Below are 24344 nucleotides of genomic sequence, written 5' to 3'. Positions count from 1 at the left end.
TGTGGGGAATCGAACCCGGGTCTTCGGCGTGACGAGCGAACACTTTAACCACAAGGCTATCCCACCGCCCCTATTCCAGCTCTATGATGGTGGTGTGTAATTATTGACACTGCATCAGACAATCCAGTGATTGAACAAACAAGAATACACAACTCAGACAAAAGCTCCAGTCTTCTTTTTAGGTCTTTGGCATGTGTTACAGGGATGTTACAGTTGATGCTCATGCTTTTGGTCAGTGGATTGTCTAGTCCAGACTAAATTATTTAGACCGATGCCATATAGCTGGAATATTGTTACAAAATAAAACAGCACAAAATGAAGCTAACTCTCTATAGAATTGAAAGGAGCAAACACACGTTGAAAATGATATTAAATCAAATTTATTTCAAGTTGATGACATTCAGATATTCAACCGAATTATCTTGTCTGGACTTTTTTTTCTGAACTGACAACATGCGATTAGGTTATGAACATCTAACAGATCGAAACATTCAAAAATTAAAATCCATGATGATGTCAATACGCAATGATGTAGATAATAGTTTTAATAAATGGTAAAGTATTTTAACAGCCACAAGAGTTAATAAATCTGGGAATGACAGATATAAAGAACTAACATGTTTTTTAAGTTGTTTGAAAATATAGCCTAGAATGAGGTAGCACTGATGAGTTTTGGCCACTGAAAACATTTCAAAGGTAGGTTATTGACAAGTATTTATCAACATCTCTTGCCATTTTGAACTTGACATTATGAGGCATGTAAGCATTACATAAATGAGACCAAAATATATAAATGTAATACACAAAAGAGTCTGCTTTCACAAAAAAGGTATTTAGGTGATTCTGTTTGTTCCCTAAACTTCCCTAGCACTGTGCAATGTTTTCTGCTTTAATCCATCCGGGGAAAAATCATGAAGCGTTAGATATGGAAAACTTGGTGGCCATCTTGGATTTTTTGGAAAGTGGGCCCAACAAATCTTGCACCCCTAAAGATAAGGGTCCCATTGAATTAAATCCACAAAAATGTTTCCTAAAACTGATTTTTATTTCCTAAAACTGGTATTTTACGTGGCTGATAGACCTGTTCTACTACTGGTTCCCCACCAATGGGGAAAAACGTTGGAGTAGGATCTCTTCCAACACACACTTTCAAAAACTCAAAATAATTTGTCATATTTTCTATTTATTCTTTGTGTTAAATTATCCATAGTGTGTGTGTGTGTATGATGCTATGAAGATTCTGTGACAAAGATTATGAGACAACATAAGCAGCGCTAGTTAACACACAGGGCAATACTGGATAGTATTAGCAAGGAAAGATCTTCTAAACTGAAAAAGGTCATTAATTCTAACGATGACGAAAAAACAGTACAAACAATTCAGATCCTTGGCCTCCTTTCACAAAGCACTAAGGTGATCGTAAATCACTAAGGTAACCTCGGCACAGTGTTAAAGAAGGGGGGTTAAGGTTAACCTTAACAAAGGCTGCTTCATGGAAGGAGGCAATTGTATGTAAGTACCGAAAGTACCGAAAGTACCGAAAGTACCATCTCATCACAAGCGATTAAACAGAAATGTCCACTGCAATAAGAAACTAACACAACCTTTCATCATATTTAAAGCATAAACATTTCAAATGTGAGAAAATATTTTTCTACACTTTTTGTAAACACTGGAGATTCAGACTAGCGATAGATCTACCAAAAACATGATATTACCCCCACAAGTTAAAAAAACAGAGGTTAGATCAATTCTTTTTCCTGTTTTCTTGCTTCATGACAATATGCCAACATTTAGAGTCAATTTGAAAATGAGGCCCCAAAAATACCTTTGAGCAAGGTTTACCTGCAAAAAAACACAGAGAAAACTGTTCTAACCTCAAGGGGAGACATACATCAACAAGAAAAAAAGTAGTAAATAATACGTCAATCAACATCATCTGCTCAAAAAATGGCACATGTTGGACAAAAAACCCAGCTGAAGAGAGTGGACAAAGATAGACTAAAAATTCAAACAAAATTAACTTCAAGCTTCCATTCCTTCCACAGAACAAAATTTATTGTACAAATATAGAAATAGCATTTTTACTGTGTATTCATTTTCAATAATCATAAGACATCTTTGCAAAAGAAAAGTCTATACAGGCTTGTTTAATAGCATCGTTTGGCACAAGACTCTTTTCAAGAAATTAGAGGAAATAACCTAAGAGCTGAGAGTGAATATTTCTTAACAAAACATCAGCAATATGGCACACAAGAGGTGGTTCTGTCTGGTGTAAACCCATTTAGATTGAGTGAAGTTTTCTATCACTATTAGCAATATTCCAGCAATATCACAGCAGGGAACACCAGAAATGGGCTTCACACATTGTACCCATGTAGGGAATCAAACACAGGTCTTAGGCATGACGAGTGAACACTTCAACTAATACAATAACTAGATCTAGTCCCATTATCTATCCTATCACATACCATGGAACTCAAAACACAATGTCGGCATTCTCTAGCAAGACAACCTCAAAATATTTTACCCTTTTTGTCAAAAATTACTAATGCTCTCATTACAACAGTAAAAAATAAAATAGCATTTTGTTTCAAGGAGAAAATCATTACCCCAAATCAAACATTTCATGGCCTCACAGCATATGTATGAATAACATGCACATTCTGAAACCAACTCCTTGAAGGGATGAGAATGAGGATATAGTGATGGATTTCTCACAAAATTCTAGCAAATTAACAAAATTCACTTTTGTAACAAAGTTGTCCTACTGATATGTGCAGCTGATATGCAGGCTTCTGTCACAAAACACTCCTATCTGTCACGACTGGAATGACAGCAAGTTTGTTTTTTTTAAACTGACAAAAATGTTACTTATTCAAATCTACTTCAAAAATATAATTCACCTAGACACTTAAACATCATTCTCCTAATACCAACACCATTTATCACCCACTTAACCATATCATTAACACTCCATTTAACACTGCAATGACACTGCATTGACACTTCATTAACACTCCCTACACTTGAATACTGACACTATCCACAGATGCTCTGCGAATTCACAGTAAACAGCTCAGCTTGATAACTGAAGACATACCCTAAATACCATTTGATTTGATGATGACTGCCGGTACTTTATTTATTGAAATGCTCATAAATTCAACTTATACCCTATTGTATATGTGAAAGCATTAATTACATACGTGATGTCTGAAAATTTGTGCGACGGATCACTTACTGTATTGTAGTGTATTTCACTTTCAAGTTGTAAAAATATCTGAAGATACCAAAAGCAGTTAGGCATATTCATATATATTTATATTTTCTGTAATGCCACGGAAAATATCAAAACCATAACCAAATATTAAACATTAACTTGCCTGCACTGTCTACACAACTGGGCCCCAGTGTACAAAGCTATCTTAGTGCCATTATGATGATAGTGAGTGAGTGAGTTTAGTTTTATGCCACTATTAGCAATATTCCAGCACCATCATGACAGGGGACACCAGAAATGGACTTCACACATTGGACCCATGTGCGGAATCGAACCCCAGCCTTTGGAGTGGCAAGCAAAGACATTAACCATTAGGCTACTCCATTGCCGCTTAAGTGATCATCACTCCCATACATTAACCTTGGCTTCCTATAACCAACGCTCTAAGATAGCTTTGTGGAACGGGGTCCAGCATCCTATAAGCAGAGACTGAGTCAATACTGTGAAAGATATATTGAATAATATAAAGGATTTGATAATCATCTTACAATTGACCGGCAAATTGTTTAATTGAATGACTGAACTGTTCTCTTGATGATATCGATGCATTCATACAACTGGGGCTCGGTGATTGTCAATGGTGGAGCGAAGCGGATGATATCACCGTGTGTAGGCTTGGCAAGGAGTCCATTATCTCGAAGCTTCACGCAGACATTCCAGGCATCCCATTCTGGAAGAACACATCCACAAAATTGAAAACAAATCCTTTTTAACAGAAAAAAGATTCTGGAAGAACACATCCACAAAATTGAAAACAAATCCTTTTTTACAGAAATAAGATTCTGGAAGAACACATCCACAAAATTGAAAACAAATCCTTTTTTACAGAAATAAGAATCAATTTGTCTTGGACTGCCTATTGAATAGATAGTTGAGATCAATACCAGTACTTACCTACCAACTGTGTATATTTTGGAGAATATTTTTTCTCTCTGAATCTGTGAAGTTTAATGTTTTACTTACAAATGTTATATTCATATGAAGACATCCATGTGTGTATGTGTGGCATCTTGTACTAGCCCAGACTTTAGCTGGTTTTATAGTGCTCGCTCATTGAGATACCATGCTGCAGTTAAGCATTTATGCCAAGCAAGATGCAGGGACTCACAAGAACCATATTTTACTGTCTCTTGGTATGACCCAGCTGGGCATTGAACTGCTAAATTAACTGTATGTGCTGACTGAGGTGTAACTGGTCAGTGGACAGAAACTTACTCTTGTTGATAACAATTGCATTCAATAAACCCTTCCCCCTCACAATGCTGACGACATCTTTGGGCAGTGTGCTCAACTCCGATCTCAAGATCTTCCCCAGCTTTTCGGCATTGTCAGCCAGGTTCTCCTCCTCCAGAACCTAAAAAATGAATCATCATCATCATCATCATCATCATCATCATCATCATCATCATCATCATCATATCTTTAGAAACCCTTGTTTGTCGTAAGAGGCAAGAAATGTGATCAGGTGGTCAGCCGCATTGACTTGGTTGACACATGTCATTGTATCCCAATTGCATAGATTGATGCTCATGCTATTGATCACTGGACTGTCTGGTTTGGACTCCATTATTTATAGACTGCTGCCACATAGCTGGCATATTTTTTAATATGGTGTCATCGTTTATCACCATCACCATCATCAAGATCAACAACCACGATCACCATCAAAACCATCAGTTCTATCCCATCAGTTAGCCTGCCATCACCAGCTTTCACCAACACAGCCTCCTACACACTGTCATGACCATTATCATCCTCCAGTGCCTACCTAGCCACTATCACTCTACCATCATAGTCCTACAACCATCAACTACCACCACCTACACCATCATCCCCCTCACATGACCACTTAACACCAACTCCACCATTGTATCATCAGTTACGATGATCTGAAATTTTTTAATCAGTAAATTGGCAGTTCTGCACAGGAATCAAAACACACATTTGAAGACTCAAATGAATAGTAAACAGATTTACCTCTAATGCCGCAATTGCAACTTTACAAGCAAGGGGGTTGCCACCAAATGTGGAGCCATGCTCCCCTGGTTTGATCGTCAGCATCACCTCATCGTCAGCAAGGATAGCAGATACCTACATCAAAGAAAAACATGTGAGTGGGTGAATGAGTGAGGTTTTATGCCGGTTTCAGCAATATCAAGGCAAGAGACACCAGAAATAGACTCAACACAGTGTACCCACATGGGGAATCGATCCCAGTTCTTGTGCATGAGGAGGTAACACTTTAACCACTAGGCTATCTCTAGCCCTAGAAAAACATATACAACCTAAAGAAACAGCAAGTAGACAGTATAGTCACTTGTCACAAGTAATCGCAGCCAAGTAAGGCCATATACACCATATATGTATTTTCGAAACACGATTTATGCTTTTGGCTTGATCATATAAGATCTTACTGGTAAAACGCCTCCGGACAGAGCCTTTCCAAGGATGACAATATCTGGGCGGACGTTCTCGTGGTCCACTGCGAGTCGTCTGAAACACAGACATGTTGACAGTGTCAGAAAATAATCAATATTTTGATGTCTATGTGGTCACTATTTGTAACCCCATATCATACAGAGCCTTGTACCAGTCAGAATCAATTGCACAAATGTCACTTCCAGGGTATTTCTGAACAGATGCATCAGCCCATATGGTACTACGGTTGAACTCTCTAAATACATATTCTGTCTGTATATAATCCAGACTGGACCAGACAATCCAGTGATTAACAGCATGAGCATGGATTTAGCCAACTGGGTTACAATGACAATGTCAACCCCTCAATCCCGTAAGTTGCCTCTTATGGCAAGTATGAGTTACTGAATATCAATTCTCAACTGACTCTTCATGGGTCATGAAAACGATCATTATCACACACACACCTGGGATACAACAACATGTGTCTACCAAGTCAGTGAGTCTGACCACTCCATCCAGTTAGTCACCTCTTATGACAAGCATGGGTTACTGAAGATCAATTCTAACCAAGATCTTCACGTGGACGCTAACCACTAGATTCTCTACTCCACACTTGACTATTTATAAGCCTGTGTTATACAAATGCATGCAGCACTTAACAACATGCAAATTGTTAACACAAATAAAAATACAGGATAAGAAACATGTTTGTTGTCCTTACTTTCCCGTCCTGGCCAGTCCAGTCTGCACTTCATCAGCTATCCACAGCACGTTGTACTTTGTACACAGCTCCCGCACTTTCCTCAGGTACCCCTCCTGGGGCACGACCACGCCCGCCTCACCCTGGATGGGCTCCATCATGAAGGCACATACGTTAGGGTCTTGCAGCTCTTTCTGGGGGGACAGTCATAATTGTTGTTTGGTATCATTCAAGTGTAACGTCTAATTCAGTATAATATATTTCAGCTATCAAAAACAGTCTGAATAAATGAGTTCAGTTTTTCACTTTTAATGGGTTTTTGAGAGTGATTTTAGTTTCATGCAGCTTTTAGCAATATTCCAGCAATATCATGGTGGGGGACATGAGAAATGGGTTCCACACATTGTGCCCATTTGGGGAATCAAACCCAGGTCATCAGTGTGACAAGATCCAGTGATTGATATTATGATCATCCATCAGCAGACAAGAAGCAACTGTCATATCGATAAGCGTGTTGGTCTGCCATGGGAATATACCACCTACATTTAGCAGCAATGGTTGTCAGAAAATCTGACAAACAACTGCCCGCCCTGCAAGACTCTTTTGATTATTCTAAAACAGTCAAACACTGAAGTTGAAAGCACCCATGAAAATACTTCAGATTGTCCTAGGTTCAACACACCTTAAAAGGGTGAATAAATAAGGTACATGCTTGGATCAAGCTTTTACGTTGCGACATCTTTCAGTTCGAAACATCGACACAATGGTGTCTGAATGTATGAAAGTAAATGAACAATTAACAGTACATTTAATGTCACAAATAATATTCCTCTAAATACTTTTCTGTTTTTTTCATAAATATTTGCAATTATAAAAAATGGTGCACGATAATGAAATGACCATCACACTTTGGGAATCAAACCCAGGACATTACACACCAATCCATAAACTACACATATTCCACCCATACCTCCAGAGCTGAAACATCATCGTAGTTGACAATGGAGAGGCCAGGCATGTAGGGGCCATAGCCATTGTAGCAGTCAGGGTCAGTGGAGCTGGAGACAGCAGCGAGGGTCCGACCCCAGAAGTTGCCTGCAGCAAAGATGATCCTGGCCTGGTTGTTTGGGACGCCCTTGACCAGGTATGCCCACTTCCTAGCCAGTTTACAGGCAGTCTCCCCGCCTTCCACGCCTGTAGAGAAAGGGTGGTCAGTGAGTCCGCCAGGTGGTTTAATGCAAAAATAATCAGATTTTTATTAAAAAACCTCTAGGTCAGGAGAACTGACAACCACTCAAAGATGGCAAGAAAAACACTGACTGCCCACTCTGAAAGATCCCAAAATGCCCCAAATTCTAAAAAAAACCTCAGTTTGACAATCTGAAACAGGTGAATTATTACCTCAGCAGCACTTTTATAATGAAAAAGCCCAAAAATAACTTAAGCAATCTGTCCATCAGACTCAAACTGTCTACTATGTTCATTCTGGGAAACTGGTTTTCTCAAATTGAGTTAAAACTCAAAACTCAGACTTAAGTTTGATTTGAGAAATCTGGCCAGATGTCAGCTTTGTCCCTGTCAATAACTTCCTGACAAAAGTATTTTGTTGTCATCATTTGCTGCATACAGGAAAATATGTATGCCATTTGCAATTTTTTAGCTAAAAATGGAGAACTTCTCACATGACAATGGAAAATAAAACCCACAATCACGGACAAAGAAATGGCAGCAACATGGTTGTGGGGCCTTTTTCAGACAACAATCTTAAAAAATCCAAAATTATCACACTTTAATGAAAGACTTAAAAGTCATGGTGCTAAGATCTCTTTGTTGACTGAGACTATATCTATAACACTTGAATAGACATTAACCTTCCGAATCATCAAGGATTCCTACCTGTGTTCATGGGGAGGACTTTGTCATACTTGAAGAGTTTGGTGATAAATTCCTCGTACTCTCCCAGACAGTCGTTGTAGAAGGCCCTTGATGACAGAGTCAAGATGTCTGCCTGATCCTTCAAGGCCTTGACGATCTTGGGGTGACAGTGGCCCTGGTTGACAGCACTGTACGCACTTAGGAAGTCATAATATTTGTTGCCCTCCACATCCCACACAAACACACCTGGCATGAAGAAAAATATGGTAAAGAAGGATTTGTCATTTTCACTGGGATTTGAATAAAATTATCAAATCAACACCTTGCCACCATGACCAACCTGAACCAACACATCATCCACATCCACATACATTAATCAGTTTTCTTGCACCTACAACCATTAATCAGCTTTTCTTGCACCTACATCCATTAATCAGCTTTTCTTGCACCTACCCTATCACCAAATCATCTCTAAACCTGCCATCTTCAACCCACCAAACCAGCTCAGCATCTCAAATCTTGCCTTTCACTAACCACCCAGTCACACCTTCATCACAGATCTCACCTTCCTTCAACCAGTCGATCACCCATCATGTGAAATTTTTGCTTTCTTCCATTTAACCCAGTTGACCCATCATTTCAGCTCCTACCTTCTTTCATCCACCCAATCACCTTTCATCTTTGATCTAATCTTCTTTCCTCCACCCAATTACCTTTTCATCTCTGATCTAATCTTCTTTCATCCACCCAATTACTTAGTCATTTCAGCTCCTACATTTTTCCATCCACTGTATCACCACCATCCATTTCAGCACTTAGCTTCCTTTAATCCACCCATCATTTTAGGTCCTGCCTTCTTCAATCCACCAAATAATTCCATCACTATACGTCCTGCCTTCACCCATCCAACCATCACTTCAGTTCCTGCCTTCTACCAACCACTGAATCCACACATCACTTCAGTTCCTGCCTTCATCTGTCCACCCAGTCCACCCATCACTTCAGTTCCTGCCTTCTACCAACCACCCAGTCCACCTATCACTTCAGTTCCTGCCTTCATCCATCCACCAGTCACCCATCACTTCAGTTCCTGCCTTCATCCATCCACCCAGTCCACCCATCACTTCAGTTCCTGCCTTCTACCAACCAGCCAATCCACCCATCACTTCAGTTCCTGCCTTCTACCAACCACCCAGTCCACCCATCACTTCAGTTCCTGCCTTCATCTGTCCACCCAGTCCACCCATCACTTCAGTTCCTGCCTTCTACCAGCCACCCAATCCACCCATCACTTCAGTTCCTGCCTTCATCCATCCACCCAATCCACCCATCACTTCAGATCCTGCCTTCATCCATCCACCCAATCCACTTATCACTTCAGTTCCTGCCTTCTACCAACCACCCAGTCCACCTATCACTTCAGTTCCTGCCTTCATCCATCCACCCAGTCACCCATCACTTCAGTTCCTGCCTTCATCTTTCCACCCAGTCCACCCATCACTTCAGTTCCTGCCTTCATCTGTCCACCCAATCCACCCATCACTTCAGTTCCTGCCTTCATCCATCCACCCAGTCACCCATCACTTCAGTTACTGCCTTCATACATCCACCCGATAATTCCAGCTGCTGGCTTCATCCATCTACCCAATCAACCCATCACTTCAGTTACTACCTTCTTCCATCCACCTGATCACTTCATCACTTCAGCTCCTGCCTTTATCCATCCATCCATTCACCCAATCATCCCATCACTTATAATAGCTTCACTTCTTCAGACATACCTTCTCCTCTGCTGAAGGCAACTGGAAGCGGGCCGTAGTTATGGGCACCGTATTTAGCTTCTCTATCAAATATGGCTTGTGACTTAGGGCCAATCTTGATTTCCTTGTCAATAGCTGGAGAAACCTGTGTTAGTGACCTTGACCCCCTGACAAGCATCTGAGACAGCTGTGAAGCTGGGCGCCCAAGTCTCCTCAACATCTCAGCAGGTGGAGTGAACCAGCAGTTACACTATACTCTCGGAATACTCTGAAAATCGCAACATACAGAACATGAAACAAAAACAAACAATGTTTGACATTAGAAAGATTAGAGTTTGAAAGATATTTTAGCATTCAAAACAACAACAGTAATCTACTGTCTTCAGTTTGATCCACTTGCAGAAGGACAAGTCTAAATCTGTTCCATTTCCTAAAATCAGTTGATAATTGTCCACATAACATAAAAATCTACTAAAAACAGTCAGATAACCAAGTAGACTTGCAAGTCAAAAATGTGTGTGCAGCACTGATCAGAAAATCACTCTTGTGGCACAAGCTATTGTAGCTATACTATTTATCTTTGGATTACAGTTGACAAAGTGAACTGGGCTTTATGGGTCAATATTCTACTTCAACTGAGGCTGTAATACAGTTAATAATCCTGACTAGGAATTACTTTTTCCCCTTTTTCTCTGATAATTATATTTAACTATTACACTAACTAAACTATATCATCATCATCATCATCATCATCATCATCATCATATCACAGTTATCATCAACGTTGTCATCATCATCTTCATCTACATCTGACAAGCCCCTCAACACAAACTGTCGAATTGTGAGTAATGCATAAATTTTGTCAAATCATATTTTTCCTACATTCTGTGGTTTATTACTGCTGACCAGCCAGGACAGATAATCATTAAAACTGCAAATGTCAGAAAGTTATTGCATCCGATCATTCTACACCAATTTCCACAAATGGTAATAAATACAAAACCATGAAGATCCAGTGTAGCGTGCCACAGTACACCCAATCCCTAGATTGGACTATACCTGGATTTAAAGCAGCCTAGGCTAGAATATGCCCTTGGTACATTATAGCCAAGGCCAATTTATACTCCAGGGTGTGAATCCGCCAAGGCCAATTCATACTCCCCAGTATAGCCCAGCTAAGACAAACCTGGGGTACAGCAGCCTAGGTTAGATTATGCCTGGTTATATCACGTCATAGCCCAATGCATATCCCAACCACATCCACTTTTCCAAGATCAGAAGATCAGACTTATATTACTTAAACACGAAATCGGACCAGACCAATTTTGTTTCTTGTTTTACAAATCCACCAGTCATACTTTTAAGACATGAATAAGGAAATCAGTAAAAACAAATGACAAATGATTACTACTACACTTGCCATTAGTGTTCACAAATTAAAACAAAATATATTCCCAAAACATCGAAACACAATTGTAAAAAAATGTTCAATTAACTTGTTTGTTCATAATGTGATTACATGTAAAATATCCTGAAAATTCAGCTTCTAAGTCCTCACTGTTGTATGTATACATGTACTCAGTTAAACACTGACAAGTACATCAAAATGATCTTGGTTATTTTCAAGATAAATTGCATATTCTGTTGTTGATTGGAGGTTGAAACTTGGAGTCACCAACTTTTGTGTGAATGTTGACATCATGACCCAACAAATTCACTGTGGCAGATGATCTCTGCATCTGTTGCCCAGACGTCATCATGAGACATGGCAGAGGTGGTTACATATTCATTCACATTGGTTCACGCAGTCCTTTACAAGATGGTGAGCATGTGGTGAATAACTTCACCTCCAAGAAGGAAGTCTCTCTGATCCTGCAAGGATGTAACTGATGGCCCAGAAGCAGCAGTTCTCATCTTTCCTTTAGTTTTGTACAAACATTGATGGTTGTCCAGGGTCACACACGAGTCAGTAGTACTCAACATTACCAAATCTAAGGCCAGGAGTGGTGTTAAGATACTGTCTTCTTGAAGATTATAGTGGGTTGAAAGTCTGGGTTTGCATGGATTTCTTGGAGATGTGGATGCCATCATTGTCTGTGTTTTCATGTGACTAAAATTGTGTGTCCACTGCTCTGGACCATCATTGGAAGAGTCACTGGCACATTCATCTGGAGTTTGAGGTGTTGGTGGAAACTTAGACTAAGACTTAGTCTCTGAATATATATATATAAAATTTGATAGAAACAAATAAACCCATTTTAATTGAAAAGGAGCCCCATCATCATGAGACCAGAGATTCAGAACCTGAGGAAATCTAGACTTTCTTCGTTTAAGGATTTGGCATTACAGAAAAGGCTTGGCATTAGGCAAAATAATGAGGTTCAGGGACTGTGAGACAGACTAGTGAAACCTGATCATAAGGAAAAATCTTGAAGTTACTGGCATGCCATTATACCAAGGCATAGGATAGTCTATCCCAGGCATTTTTACACAATGGATACGGTTTGGCCTTGGACGGTTTATTCCCCGGGGTATACTCTGGCGCGTGCTGAACTATACCCAGGTTTAATAGGGTTAATCTGACCTGTTACACCTAGTTAGAATTGTCTTCAGCGACCATGATTGTCGTAAGAGGCAACTGACATATCAGGTGGTCAGGCTCACTAGTTGACACAACAAACCAACCAACAAACACAACTACTGTCTGAATCTTGGTCAAGGTCATAAGAATGACCCCTGCTGTGACCTTTGTTGGTAATTTCAAATGCTTAACTATCACCATGATCACACACACAGAGCTCCACGTAAGGCACATATTTGCATATTTTCCTCAATAAAAATCACATTTACTCACTTAATTACGAATCTAGGAATACAAGAAATGCATAAGAATCGCTAAAAACCCAATAGGTCTATAATACTTTGCGCACATTACTCAATCAACTAAATTGGCTTGCATATGATTCTTCATGGTGCCCAAACTCTACAACAGCATTAGCTGATGGCAGGTGATGCCTTCATATACATATACTATTATAGCCATAGCCATAGCCACTATCTAGAGTTTGCTCTAATAGTCACATGACATCTATGTTGAGTATTTAGAAAAGGCTGCCAAATGTTTGGCAATATGACAATTACTAAAAAATTTTAGTCTATGCATTTATATTTATATATGTAGAATTGTTCAGCAATGTACCCAATAAGAATAAGAAAGTCTGTGAGAAACTATTCAGTTCTTTTAACTAGTGCAAGTACATGCTAGCTACTCCTCAAAAATGCAACTACTCATACATAAACAGACATGGGAGTAAATACCCAACTGCTTGAAAAATTATCTGGAGCTCTGCATACATTTCGAAAACACGATCAGTGCACCATCTTTGTCAACCTTACTGTGATAGCATATATATTTCCCCCACCTGTCGACTTGGTTGGACTGTTAATAGGTTTTGTATTATAATGAATAAGAGCTTATTGTGAAGTTCATCTCTTGTTACTTGTTGAGCACTTATTGGCCGACATTTGCATCTGCAGTCCGTACAAGTAGTCCGTACACATGTCCACAAGACTAGCCCTGGACAGTAAGTATGTAACAGTCATGTTATCTAACCGTCTCCAGTTATCCAGAAACAAATGCTCCATTTCATATGTCAGTAATGAGTTTATTGTCCGTACAGGTAGTATAGATATGTACCCAGGAACATTTCAGCAAACAGAAATGTACCCTTCTAAAAAACAGAACAGTACCCTAAAAAGCAGACAAGTTCATGCTGTAGTTTCAGCTTTCCAGATTATCAAAATGGACAATTCCATATTCTTCAAACCAGCACCACAACTGGTTAATGTCACAAATACACCCTTTCATCTATCACACAGAGTGAGTGAATTTAGTTTTATGCTGCACTCAGCAATATCCCATCTATATGGCAGTGGTCTGTAAATAATCGAGTCTGAACCAGACAATCCAGTGATCAACATAACGAGCATCTATTTGCGCAGTTGGGAACTGATGACATGGGCCAACCAAGCCAGCGAGCCTGACCACCTGATCCCGTTAGTCGCCTCTTATGACAATCATATCTGCCTTTTATGGCCAGCATGGGTTGTTGAAGGCCTATTCTACCCTGGACCTTCACAGGTCATGTCACAGAGATATTAGTTGGCTGCATTTTAGGTAGGTGTAGTCAAGATATCCATCCCAGGAATGTACCCTTCAAGAATACAGAACAGTACCATATACAATCATTGCGCCTGATCATGAATGTGGATGATTCCATACTCCTCAAACCAACACTGAAACTGGTTTCATAAAACAAGGTTAAGCTAAATGATGGTGTCCTTATAAAAAATGACAGTTGGTTTTTACATACAGTATATATATAAAGACGGTTCCCATTTAGGAAATGGAAACAGTCTGCCAATTTTCAGACACCAGGAACCAGTTCAGTGCACTGTGCAATTAAGAACAGAATCATCCCCAGGTTAGGTATTTTTGTTTTGGTTGTACACAGAAACATATCTGAGGTAAATATCTGAATGGTAACAATGAAGTGTTCACATTTAGCATCAGAACTGAACATATTGATGTGAAATTGAGAGAGTTTAGTTCAAATCACGTTTAGCAATATTCCAGCAATATCATAACGAGAGACCCCAAAATGGAGGCAACTGACATGATCAGGTGGTCGGGCTCGCTGACACGTCATTGCATGGAATTTAGCTCATATTGATCATCACTGGGTAATCAAGTCCTGACTCAATTATTTACTGACTACTGTCATATAGTTTTTTCATTAAGATGATCAGAGAGTATGAACAGCACCTCCCGATAAACGCCCCCACAACAAACATGCATTTACTGAACAACAGTTGTAACCTAGATCTTCAAAGAGATACAGGCTGACATGTCAACACTCATGAAGGAGTCCTTTAAGTCCTACTAAATCAAGCTGAATGGTGAAAGTCTCCCACTTCTTGTTGTCTGACCATGACCTTGTTGACTGCCTGGAGAATACACATGTCTACTTGATAATTGTACCACAGAGGTTGAGGCCCCCCTCCACCCCACCCCCCCACACCCCCCCACACACACACTTGTAGAAGGGTGCCTGCCTGCCTTCCTGTGTGCAGGTGCATGTGAGAGAGAGAGGGAGGGAAAGAAGGAGAAATAGAAGGCAAGAGAAAGTATGGGACAGATAGAGGGTGAATAGCAGAGAGAAAAAGAAGTAGAGGAAAAGGAGAAAAATACAGTGAAAGGGCAAGAGAGAGGGAGAGAAAAAAGGGAAAGTGAACATGAGATAGAGAGAGATGGAAGGAAAGGAGAGTGAGAGAGGGAGGGAGAGTGGGATGAAAGGGGCCAGAAGGAGAGAGAGACACTAGTTATGAAGGCAGAGTGTAATTTATGCATTAACAAATAGATGCAGTGAGCTCCTGTGCATTTGGGTACGATGTTTCAAGTCGATAAGCATGCTTAGCCATCCAAAGATCTTAGTCAAACATAAATGACAGTCACCACTTACGACAAAGTCGGGTTACTGTAGAATATTGTAATCTTTATGGGTCGGGAGTAGTCAAAGTATTTGTACCAATATGGTCAAAGTGTACATCGTCTTTCTTCTGATATACTAGTCACCAGAATGCTTAATTATTATTTGGGCCTATGGCCTTGTCTAGTGGTTAAAGCTTTCGCTTGGCAGCCCGAAGACCCAGGTTCAATTCTCCACATTGGTACAATGTGTGAAGCCCATTTCTGTGATGTTTCCTGGAATATTGCTAAAAATGCCACAAAATCTAATTCAATCACTCTTTCACTGAGGACCATGTGCATCTGAAACCAAAGTCCCATTCAAAATGGAGAAGACAGTGAAATCTCTCGTCACGTAATATGTTCATGCATGCACAGATACTGAGGCATTGTTGCTTAACGAGTCAAGCGAGGATGTGTTGATTTGATCATTAACATTCTAAATTAATTCTCAGATAAAATGTGTACATGATCCATGTCTGCATAAAACTATTAACTATCATTTCAGCTTCTTTTAAGACATGAACATTCCGATCAGTTGGAGAACAATGGAGGATGAACGTAAGCTGAAAAATGTACGAGTGTGATTATACCTGAAAAATACTACAGGTTTGGCTCGAGCTGAAAACTGTTAGAGGATGAACCTCAACTGAAAACCACTGGAGGGTGAACTTCAGATGAACATAATACAAGGGCGACCTTAACTTAAAATTGTTGGAGGGTAAACCTTAGATAAGGTAGAGATAATAGAGAGCGAGTTTGCTTTCACTCACAGTATCTGCACCAGTGGTTACTTAGGAGATAAACATACCGTGTTGTAAAATCAGAACTATATAACTAAATAGCTCTAAATTTGATTTAAAACCTCATGCTATGTGGGTTGGGTATTTTATGTGTTCGCTTTTAAATCATACCTAGGGCTACTATAATTTCGTTACACACAGTATGTTATCTTCATTCTACCTTAACCGCATTATTAAAATTTTAAAAAAAATACATATTGTTTTGGAAAATCAGAGGTATATAACGTGATTATACATCTCTGAATGACTTCAGTATTCACTGAAGTCATGGTAGAATACTTGTTTCTGCTTGTAACGTAACTGCAGCATGCATCATCAAAGACACAGAAATTATTTTGCTAGTAATTTAATTATACACTTCACAGAAGCAACGAAAATGACAACTGAATAAACATTAACCTTTGCCAAAGTAACTGGTTGGTGGCCAGGGATGAAAATATACTGCATAATTAAATGATAAGAACAAATCTAACGTAAAAACATTCTTTATTATTGTATATTTATCATAGGATATTTATATAGCGCATATGTGCATGTAACTACTGCTTGCTCAAGACGCTGGTATTTGTTTCCCTCGATCATTGGATGTCGGTCTCAGCGTCACATTGTATTATCAATCTCAATTAACTCCCTTGGCAGTATACATTATAACTCAAGCTGCCACTTGGTGCAACGTGTTTTATTGTTGCTCTCTCATCCTAATGAGGTGCCCAGTTCACAGATGGGTGGACTGGGACATGTAGTCACAGTACTTTTTCCAAGTTTACTGCATGTTGCTGTACCCGCAACTAGGTGTATGTACATATTCATGTGGCCACCACCTGGTCATATACCAACGGATTCAGGGGTTGTGTAGTGCACAACACGGAAAGGGTCTGCACACAAAGATTTTTACATCCAGTCACAGGTTGGCTCGATCCCGACACCTCAACCTCACTGGATCACTAGCCTGGCATTTTAGCCAACTCTGCCACAGCGCCACTTCTTTTGACTACAAACATAAATAATGTATAACAAGGCCATGAACACCTGTGGACATTACACATTGTTTGATATAACACTTGGCAATATTTCCACCACAACAACATAAAAAAATAATTCCAAATTCATAAATATTCAACCCTTTTTTTATATTATCATTAGACTCAACTTCAGGAAAAAGATGGGACAATGAGCTGCTGTCACTATCAGTCAATAACCTTGATTGTTTTGGACAGCTGTCAGTGAGGGAACATTTCAGAAGTTAAAAGCGCTAAACGCATGGTGGGGGATAATAACACAATAGTTTAAAACAGTTTTTAATTTTACTTGTTGTGGAATCTGAAGAATTCTGTGTAAAAATTAGTTAAATTAGCTGTTTATTGACAACAAATTATCAATACACATAAATTTGGTATTTGAGTATTTACTGTAATTTAAGAAAATGTGTTCAGGGAGTACCATGGTGACACACTTTTGCAATCTCAATGTGAATACTTTCTTTCACACTATCTCACATGTCATGTGCATGACATCTGTGACTTCCAAGATCAAAGATACAGGTCTGTGTGCTATGGGGCTGTCATTCTGTTTTGAGAGTGCAAACATCACCATTGGATTTGTTGCATTCATACATTTTTACTGTAAATCTAACAAAATTTGTATATTATAACAGTCTGTCAGTGTGGTTTTACACAGCTGTTAACAATATTCAAGGAAAGTCACGCTGATGGACATTAAAATGGGTCTCTACACATTGTGTTGATTTAGGAAATGCAAGTTTTCAGTTCCTTTTTCCTTCACTACACTACCAAAGTGTGTTTAGTCTGATGACAAGCATCCAGACTTGTTAACTTTTATCATAAAAATTATTGCTCAGTTGTGCAGAAACACTAAAACCATAGCAACATATTACTCTCTTTGAAGACAGAAAGTATGTTTTGATAAAGTCCAAGATGGTGACATCATTTCCAAAACAAAACTATAGTGACAATGTTATATTGATGGTGAATCTGTGGAGGAGTTTTTAATGAAACTGGCTATAGCTTCTACGGCAAAGTTAACATGCTGTCTTTCCTAATGAAATTAAAACTATTATCTCCTTACAGTTATATGATATAGCAAGCTGAACATGGCACACAGGGATTTCTAATTGTTCTAAGTGTACCATGCATTGTGTAACAAAACGTGAACTTGTCTTTGCAAAATATGTTACAAAAATCCCTTTCTCCTTGGCTGAGTTGAACTGCTCTTGTTTAGAGCTTCCTGCCATTGTTTACCCCTAGAAGTAGTTTGGTGGCACAAAATTCCACCAGAAGAAAGAATGTAACCTCTGTGAAAAGTCTGATGCTGGTAATGACATTCACGACATTTTTCTCTGCCTTTTCATCAAACATCATCCAAAAAGGTGCATCTCAAACAATTATGTTAAAAATCCATTGTTTTAAGATTTAAAGAATTGTTTAAATGTAAACGAATTATAGCTTTTTGGGTTTTTTTGTTTTAAATCTGTGTATATTTTGCAGTACTATCATGAAAACTGTACAGTCTTCATAATAAACTATACACCAATCCTATGTATTCTCAACAGAATACTTATACTAAGCATACAGCAAGTATCCTGGTCTAAGAGTAATAAAAGTTCTGTCCTGTTCTGAAGTCCAAAAACTTCCCAGTTGATGTGTATGAGTTCTAAACAGCATTGAAACACCTTAAAGAGACAAATGCTTCAAGTTAAAGAAATCTTTCAAAATTTTGTACTACTCTCTATCAATAACCCTCTGTTATAAAAGTATTGCCGATGTGACGATAAATATGAACGCACTCACTCACTGTTATAAAAGACACTGTCTTCAGTTATGTGGGCAAAATGACACACTTTGAATTCATTCATCACTGATGCATACTGAAGGAATTAAGATTTTCCTAACTTTTGAACTGCTCCCAACCTCTGCCTGATTCCTGCAAGTCCTAAACACACAGCTGGCGTGCTAGACTGTCACACATTCCCTTCATGTCTGTTCAGGCCAGCACAACGTGACCGTGGTGTGAAACTGATAAGAGATATATTGCATAACTCATTTCTGCGGTTCTATCAGTCTTTAGTTCATTGAGTAAGGCCTGGTAATATATGTTCGACATTGTTGAAGCACTTCTGCGTAGCAGAGCAACTGAAAACCTTTTTTTAGTTTTCACACTAAGTTAGCCTTTATCAAATCATCTTAAGCAGCACATCTTGAGCTAATGCTGAACAATGTTAAAATGTTTTATTAGAAAATGTGGTCTTACAAGGTTACTGCATTGTTTTTTGCTATAAAACTAGGTACACATTTTCAAAACGATGATGTAATAATAATTTGCATAAACTGCTCCTATAAACATGATTGTATAGTTTGACATGGCTTAAACAGTGATTGAACAAATTCAAATTTTCTTATGATTTATGCTTGAAGAAGAACACCTATGTTACCCATACACTCTTATATGAAGGGCTAATTCCAAAAATACACACAGACCCACTGTATGAACAGAGAGAGACCTGGGCGATAGCCACCACCTACAGCACATGAGAGTTCTTCAACATGGGCTATCGAAGTGTTGAGGCATCGCAGCACAAACCCCCTACATGTGTCAGCCTTGCAAATGAGTGATCGACCAATACACATTTCGAAAATAGTGTATCCGTCCGCGAGTTTTATGCACGAAGCGTCAGATTGTCAAATTACACGAAATGCGGTTGACACGTGCTAGTAATAGTATACAGACAGTTTTTACATTTACATGTGTTGGCTCGTTTGTTCACTTCCCGAAGATGCGCATATTGCTCCAAAACACCAATATCCTGTCATGACATGATATTATCACCTAAGTACTTACATGTCTGAAGTTGGTCAGCAGGAAGTGACAGAAATCAACACCCTGTGTATTAGATAATGAATGCGCTGACTGTCGTGCGAACACAATTCGGTGACGATCCAGAGGTTGAGAGCCCTTGGAGGTGTGTGGGAGACCACCAATCATTGTGCGTGTTTTCCTTCGTCCCAGGGTGAAGGTCGTTCAGTATGTTTTGCATCTGTGCCAAGTACTGACGTCACATCATTATAAACGATACTGTTTATAGTTCTTGCGGAAAAAACTTACGGTTTTACTCTATGCATGCACGGGCACACTAAGGTATGTAACTGTCTTTTTCCTCCTTTCAAGGATTAACAGGTCTTTTTTCTGGAAATGTGCGCGTGTTTATACTCCACTGAAAATACGGTTAGCGTCAGCATTTATTTATTTCGTTAGTTAAATTCATGCATCTATTTGATAATATACCTATGTATGTAATCATTTTTTATCTCGAATTATGAAGTCATATGACTGAGATTTTCTCCTTCCAGTTCAAAAGGTTACTTGACCGGAATTTAGTGTTTCTTCAAACCCGGAAGACAAACCAATTATATATTTGAAGAAATTATTCTGAAATTTGCTTCACAAAAACGTAAAATTAGAGTCAAGCGCAATTTAGTGGATAATCAGTGTTAAACACAAGAAATCTCAAATTTATCTATTGAGTGTCACGTGATCTTTCACTGGCCGAGCGCTCAAACACAGCAGTTTTAAACTTTTACAACTTCACATAGCAAATTTTAAAAGACCGCAAGAAAATGTCTTGGAATGAAAATTAAAATTGTGACTCGTGTGCAGTGACAATGACTGAAAAAAGTCAATGTGCCATACATACGTTTGTCGACTTCAGTGGAGAGTGAAAATGCCGTCACTGAATGTTGCCAATTTATACTTGCATAAGTAAAATTTTACAAAGTTTGCATTAGCTGTTTTTCTTAATTTTTTCGAATTGGTGTTGTTTTATTAAATTTGTATGTTTCTGATGACTAACGCATCTACAGCTGACGGTAAAAGGAATCACTAATGCAACATTATGTATGCAGATCATAGCTGTTTCAGTAATAGTCATAATAATTTCAACAGTTCCCGTCACATAACTGAGGTGTTTCAGTTTTTGTCGCCGCCGCCGCCGCCGCTGCTGCTGCTGCTGCTGCTGCTGCTGCTGCTGCTGATGATGATGATGATTCATCTATGATCTATGATTTTCCTCAACATCAACTGACCTTTTGCCGCAAATTACTTAACATGAGGCTATCTAATGCACTTGTTACACATAAGGTCATCAACTGTAGCTGTTGCACATGAGGTCATCCATAGTGTTGCTGTTGCACCTGAGCTCATGTAACGTAGTTGTTGCAAATGAGGTCATCTCTAATGTAACTGTTGCACCTGAGACCGTCTATAGTGTAGTTGTTGCACATGGGGCCATCTGTAGTGTAGTTGTTGCACATGGGGCCATCTGTAGTGTAGTTGTTGCACATGGGGCCATCTGTAGTGTAGTTGTTGCACATGGGGCCATCTGTAGTGTAGTTGTTGCACATGGGGCCATCTGTAGTGTAGCCGTTGGACATAATGCCATCTATAGTGTACTTGTTGCAGTAACTTGTGTCTCCGCCCACATTTTAACTGATTCTGCTTGCATCTCGGATTATATTATGTGTCAAATGTAGTTGCCTTGGAAACATTTTCACTCGGAACAGAGTGAGGTGAGTGAGTTTAGTTTTACGCCGCACTCAGCAATATTTCAGCTATATCATCAGTCTGCAAATAATCGAGCCAGGACCAGATAATCAAGAGGTCAACGGCGTGAGCATCATTGTGCGCAACTGGGAACCGATGACATGTTCCAACCAAGTTAGCGAGCCTGACCACCCTATCCCGTTATTCGCCTCTTACGACCAGCAAAGTCACCTTTTATGGCTAGCATGGGTTGCTGAAGGCCTTTACTTCACAGGTCACTCGGAACAGATGTAATTCCACCAAGTCTAGAACAACTCTACTGGGTAAATCCGGGGCTTTGACGAGATAAAATATGATATTTGACGAGGTTATTTTGTAAAATACCGACGGGCCAGACGTAAATCAGCCATACGATTGCAAATGTCGGAAACTCATTGCACGCGAACATTCTATGTATCAATGTCACGTAATTGGCAATAAATAAAATAACACCAAACTTGGATCTTCGCTGCCTTTAATACCGCTCGTATTGATGGGAGCTGGTTTGATATTTCATGTCTGTGACATACGCAGACATCTGTCCAGCATATATATCAAAGGTACACTATACAATGTTTCATTCATTTACAGCTGTTCTGGTGGTTTTCTTTTGAACATCTAATTGTAATCGTATGTTACCACAGATAACGCGACCATGTTCACCATGAGGGGCGGGGCGGGGCGGGGCGGGTTAGACTATGGTGCTTAAAACATTCACTCGTCACACCGAGGACACGGTCGGGTTCAACTCCCAACATGCCTGGGGGTACAATGTGTGAAGCCCATTTCCATCGCCTTGATATTGTTGAAATATTGCAAAAAGCGGCGTAAAACCCAACTAACTCACCCACCCATGTCATTGGGGAGAGTCTGAGAAATGAGATGTGAATGTATATTTCTAATGCTGAGTAATCGTATTTGTTCAATGCTGCACTCTTCAATATTTCATCTATATGGCGGCGGTCGGTAAATAATCCAGTGGTCAACAGCAAGAGCGCCGATCTACACAACTGTTCACAGGAAACGATGACAAGTCAGGGAACCAGACCACCCGATCCAGGGGTTTTCTGTGCCTTTAACAAGATTGTGTTTCTGAAGACCAAATGTAACCCGGATCGTCAGTCACCCGATCATGGAGCCAGTTAGACGTGTCCGCTTTTATCTGCTTTTACCGACGTTCGGGTAAAGTTAATGCAGATCTTCATGCATCATCCACAATGCATGCTCAAGCTTCATCGTAAAGCTACAGGCATGTTAAATATGTGAGGCCATTCACAGTCGCATGTATTTCAACATAGCAAAACCACACGTTAAAGCAGGGTGTATACAACTTTTTGAGAAATGGGGATGCACACTCTTGAGAAAGTTGTGGTGTACACTTCATTTTATAAACTCTCAAGGTAAAAGGTGGGATAGGGGTTGGGGTTGGGGGTTGGGGGGTGGGGGTTGGGGAGCACACCTTTGCACCCTCCCACTGGATCCGCCTATGCAAAAGAACACATTGTATGGACCCACTTGTATGCACATTCACGAATCATTATAAAGTTCAGAATTATTCTGCAAGATTGAATTCTATATAATTCACACTAGTGCAAGAGATATTTAATAGAACGGCCACACAAATATAACCATTTTAGCCTCTGTCGTATCAAAGCAAACCGTGATCAGTAACATACATCCATTAGCACCCAGTTCGTGTTTAAGAAAAAACATCCGTAGTGACAATTTGTACACGGATACAGAGTAAATAAATCATAGACATGATAACACTACCAGATTCAAATTATCTCGCGATCATAGTATGATTTATGGGACACACTGATAGACATATGCTGTCATGCTTCCTTCATGAAAACTGTATCACCGCTTGTGGTATTGCCAACATACACACTTTGAATAGGCAGAAAAGCAGATGAGAGAGGTTTTAATTCCATTTTGTACAGTCTCGCTCGAGAAATACACATTTACAGATCATTACATATGATAAGTCATTCTACACGTACCTGTTTATCAGCAGAAAATTCTCTGTGGCGATCTCTGAGAAATTCACAAGCTGAATTGCTACAGTTAGCCAACTCAGTGCAGTGAGACAGCGCTGCGATTATCACATAAAGGGACATAACTCCTACTGGTGTGTATTACATCGAATTTCATCATCATTGCACGTTGTCACTTCTGTGAAATATTTGAAAACTTGCTGACCTTGCAACAATATTAAAATAAACTTTGGAGATATGTTGGTTTGTGTTTTTAGATTGTTTTCAACGCAGCAATATGTCGGCGAATCTGTAGAGGATGCGACCAGGAAAGGAGGGAAAATCCACCAAAAGTGTTTTATTTAGGTCATGTAATGTTGTTAAGAAGAAAGCTAGTTAACATTTTC

At 39.4% G+C, this 24344-nt stretch overlaps 1 protein-coding gene across 2 annotated transcripts; it reads right to left on the bottom strand.

Annotated features, from left to right (window-relative positions):
• Positions 1-364: 364 nt before the first annotated feature.
• LOC137265135 (ornithine aminotransferase, mitochondrial-like) lies at positions 365-24076 on the bottom strand. Of its 2 annotated transcripts, none has more exons than XM_067800450.1 (9): positions 23965-24076; positions 10061-10307; positions 8301-8525; positions 7375-7598; positions 6426-6598; positions 5698-5776; positions 5261-5374; positions 4499-4637; positions 365-3953 (listed from the first exon to the last, which is right to left on the bottom strand). In XM_067800450.1, the coding sequence occupies exons 2-9, from the start codon at positions 10257-10259 to the stop codon at positions 3790-3792; spliced, it is 1317 nt and encodes a 438-aa protein (XP_067656551.1). In that variant the 5' UTR covers positions 10260-10307; positions 23965-24076; the 3' UTR covers positions 365-3789. The 2 variants fall into 2 exon arrangements, with proteins under 2 accessions (XP_067656551.1, XP_067656550.1); XM_067800449.1 differs by lacking the exon at positions 23965-24076 and adding an exon at positions 20225-20351.
• Between the last annotated feature and the right edge of the window lie 268 nt (positions 24077-24344).

This window comes from Haliotis asinina, chromosome 15, assembly GCF_037392515.1.
Source record: "Haliotis asinina isolate JCU_RB_2024 chromosome 15, JCU_Hal_asi_v2, whole genome shotgun sequence".
NCBI lineage: Eukaryota > Metazoa > Mollusca > Gastropoda > Lepetellida > Haliotidae > Haliotis > Haliotis asinina.
Note: the sequence above shows the minus strand (reverse complement) of the source record. Positions and strands in the feature narration are given on the sequence as shown.

Coding starts and splice junctions, on each gene's coding strand:
- LOC137265135 (XM_067800450.1), bottom strand. CDS start 10,259: ATGTTGAGGAGACTTGGGCGCCCAGCTTCACAGCTGTCTCAGATGCTT. Junction 4,638..5,260: donor TTGCAATTGCGGCATTAGAG/GTAAATCTGTTT, acceptor TTCATTTTTTAG/GTTCTGGAGGAGGAGAACCT. Junction 3,954..4,498: donor TGCAATTGTTATCAACAAGA/GTAAGTTTCTGT, acceptor GTGTTCTTCCAG/AATGGGATGCCTGGAATGTC.